At 34.4% G+C, this 3,446-nt stretch overlaps 1 protein-coding gene across 2 annotated transcripts; it reads right to left on the bottom strand.

The window, feature by feature from the left end:
• Positions 1-223: 223 nt before the first annotated feature.
• LOC111375095 (transcription factor HHO5-like) lies at positions 224-2,875 on the bottom strand. Of its 2 annotated transcripts, none has more exons than XM_022997883.1 (5): positions 2,500-2,875; positions 2,067-2,302; positions 1,651-1,972; positions 966-1,039; positions 224-770 (listed from the first exon to the last, which is right to left on the bottom strand). In XM_022997883.1, the coding sequence occupies exons 1-5, from the start codon at positions 2,711-2,713 to the stop codon at positions 507-509; spliced, it is 1,110 nt and encodes a 369-aa protein (XP_022853651.1). In that variant the 5' UTR covers positions 2,714-2,875; the 3' UTR covers positions 224-506. The 2 variants fall into 2 exon arrangements, with proteins under 2 accessions (XP_022853651.1, XP_022853650.1); XM_022997882.1 differs by having other exon boundaries at positions 966-1,042; positions 2,500-2,874.
• Between the last annotated feature and the right edge of the window lie 571 nt (positions 2,876-3,446).

Genomic DNA, 3,446 nt, shown 5'->3' with positions numbered 1-3,446 from the left:
GTTAGAACTATCTAGTACTATTCAATATTCCCTACCAAACATGCTACCTAAGATACATAATTCAATGTTGGTGTACACTATTCGATAGGATAGGACTTGACAATAGTAAACATGATTTTTAGGTTTTTGTATGTTAAAACTATCTAGTACTATTCAATATTCCCTACCAAACATGCTACCTAAGATAAAGAATTAAAAGTCAAAACAATTGGAGATTGACAACAAGATGAGTTCATTGAACAACATGAGTACCAAACAAACAACATTGAATTTTCTTACGACATAAATTGTCAAACAACTCCCTATTTATAAACTATAAAAGGGCTCAAATTAACTTAAAACAAGCAAACTAAAAACATCTTAAAATTCTAATAGTTCGATAACCTAAATAACTTAGACACACGAGAAAAAACTCAGCACCTTTTTGTATAACATTTGTTTTATTTGTATGTATGTAGATACTGATTCACCTATGTTTTTATCAGCAAAATTTCAGTTGTAGTTGCCTATACATGGTCCTCAACTGGCTGCTGAAGTAGACTTTTCTTGCTATGGCTTTCAGACTTGTCATCCTCGTCATCCTCCATGCTATCACCATCATTAACCGAGACACCCTTGGTGGACCCTCCATGGTTTAATGGGCCTTGTGGGGAACCAGAATGCGTGACGATTGCCTTCAACAAGTCTCCATACTGTTCTTGTGTAAACCATGAGCTACTTGATACAGCAGCCGATGAACTTGGAAGCTTTTGTATGTGAAGCCTGTATTTCTGAAAATTACACAATTTCTGGTCAAAATGTTCATATGAGTTCAAAAAGTCATGTTCGGTAGATGCGTATCAAACACGAGTCAACAGTAGAAAAAGAATTTAAATTCGTTACTGTCTAGTCCTGCCCAGTACTGCTTCTAAACATACTAAGAGGATTCAACCACAAAGCAAAATATAATTGGTTTTATAATATACCTGCAAATGGCTTTTCACTTCATCATTGGTGAGGCCATCCACTTTCATGAGTTCTCTAATCTGCTTTGGCGTCGCTGCTACAAAATAAAGACACCGGTGACATTAAATTAAATCCTAGCTATAAAAGAGAGAGTTACGTATCAAGAGATAATATAACTTCTAGTCACACAAAACAGCTTTGTCCAGAAATTCTATAAGGGCATGTTTGTCATGCAGTTCATACATGATTTTATCTTCTTTACTGACCAGTGCCTGACCGTGTATCTTAGCAAAACAAGCCATATGAAGATTAATGGATTATTAAGGAAATCAAATGTCACTAGTTTCTGGTCCTATTGGCATTGTTCAACAGAATTCTACATGAAAAGTCAAAATTTTCATAGAAGATAACTTCAAATTACTAAGAGAGAATGGAATTAGACTTGAAACAGACAAGAAACCAATGTTAATCTGCTTAAATTCCTTATTCTTTTTAAAATTACATGTCTCAACTTCAATAAATTATCAATCTTTTCCCTTCTACATCAATAAAATTCCATAAATATAAACTCACACTTCATATCATTAGAGATAACATTGTTCACATCCCCCTCCAACCCCACCTGGCCCCACAAAAACAATACATATGTCGGGGCCAGGAGGTGGGGTGGGGACTTAAAGAGGCATGAAGGATTAAGATCCTCACCTTGTGCTCCTCCAAGCTGATGGAGTGCATCGACAAATTTCTTGTGCAGTTCCGGGGACCAACAGCGCCTTTGTTTTCGCGGTGCCTCATGCTGCTGTTGTACCCTACCGTTACCACATTTACCTTTCATACTCAAATCACAGGATTCCATTTCAATCACAGGACTTGACAGTGTTAAATCTTGAACTGATACAAGCCCATTGTCTTCCTTCGTTTCTCCACCAGAAGATTTCTTGAAAGGAACAAATGCCCCTCCCCTGTTGCCAAAATTACACACCTGCTGCTGATACTCACTTCGAATGCCACCCTCTTCTTCATACCTCTATAATCGAAAATCAGATTTCAAACAAAAATAATCAATAAAAAAAAAACCTATAAAAGCAGTCAAAAAAATTAATAATTCTTGAGAATGTTACCGATCTGAGGTGTAAACCAGAGTCTTGATTTTTGCTATCAAAATTATTTTCATACAGAACTGGAGTGCTCCACAGCTGTGCAGAACTCATCCAATTTTTTTTCTCACTGAAATCTCCTGATCTTTTATCCCTTCCAATTTCATTAGAATCCCTCTTTAACGGTATGAATTGTTCCATCACTGGCCTCACTTCTTCACCCTTTAACTGCAATTCCTCCTCCTTTAATTTCTCAATCGCTAAAGAAAAATCAAATCATACCCAAAAAAAAAAAAAAAAAAAAAAAAAAAAACCCAAAAAAAAAAAAAAAAAAATCAAGAACCCACAATAATAAACAAAAATAGGTACACAAAAATCAAATCATTATAAAAAAAAGCTAAAAACTGGTGCATAAAAATAAGAACTTTTTTTTTTTAAGAAAAAAATTAGTACTAACCGTCCTTCAACAGATGCATGCAAATTGGAAGCTCACGTTTGAAAACATTGATCTTCTTCAATTCTTCTTCAAATGCGTTAACATGAAAATCCAGCTTTGATAATTTCTGCGAGAAATCTTCGATCACTGAAACTTCTGTTAGAATATCTGAAATGATCTTCGGAACAAAATTTGAGCCCGCATCTAAACTCAGTTCCTTTAATTTCTCACCCATTTTTCTAACACCCTTTTCAAGTTATTTTTTCAAATCTTTTTCTATGTATAATTTTGTAGAAAAACAAAATTATTTGATAGCTTTATTGATCTTACAATCAAGCACAAGAGGGCTGGGTAGGGGTGTCTGGTTTTTTTTTATATGTGTGCACTGTGCAGTGGGGGTATAAAAGGAACAGTAGGGGCAAAAAAGTCAATAAACAGGTGGGGCCATTATGATTCTTGGAACAGAAAGATTCTATTTTATTCCATTGTTTTCTTGCGTGTACTTTTTCACAAGTTCGGCTGTTCGGGTCGTCGCATAAGTGGTTCCCATATTATTACATGGCTTAGTCAAATATTACTCTTTAACAATAAGGAAAATTGCATGAATGGTCCTCAGATTACTGATGTAATAAAAACTAGATTCTAATCTTCAGTTTCACAATCCGAAAACCTCTTTAGTCTCGGTGCTTTGTTTTATGAAGTTGGGTAGAGTCGAACTAGTACAATTTTTTTGCCTAAAGTGATCGTTTTCATTTGCAAATCGACTAATTTTATAGCTAAACAAGCTATTTCTCTAGATATTTTGACGAATTTTATATTTATAAGTTTTGGCTTATAACGAAACGAACTCTTGATTTTTTTTTGAGTTGAATAGTATTCGATTTAGTCTATTTTGAATAACACATTGATATTGAGTGAAAAAAAAATTTCTCCAGAATTACATAACAATTTAGTGAAGGATTAATGTT

This window comes from Olea europaea, unplaced genomic scaffold (assembly GCF_002742605.1).
Source record: "Olea europaea var. sylvestris unplaced genomic scaffold, O_europaea_v1 scaffold1337, whole genome shotgun sequence".
Classification (NCBI taxonomy): Eukaryota; Viridiplantae; Streptophyta; class Magnoliopsida; order Lamiales; family Oleaceae; genus Olea; species Olea europaea.
Note: the sequence above shows the minus strand (reverse complement) of the source record. Positions and strands in the feature narration are given on the sequence as shown.

Bases quoted from the DNA above. Each gene is read 5' to 3' on its own strand.
- LOC111375095 (XM_022997882.1), bottom strand. From the start codon at position 2,713: ATGGGTGAGAAATTAAAGGAACTGAGTTTAGATGCGGGCTCAAATTTT. The intron at 2,303-2,499 runs GTTAGTACTAAT...ATTTTTCTTTAG, and splicing joins CATGCATCTGTTGAAGGACG to CGATTGAGAAATTAAAGGAG. The intron at 771-965 runs GTATATTATAAA...TGTAATTTTCAG, and splicing joins AAGTGAAAAGCCATTTGCAG to AAATACAGGCTTCACATACA.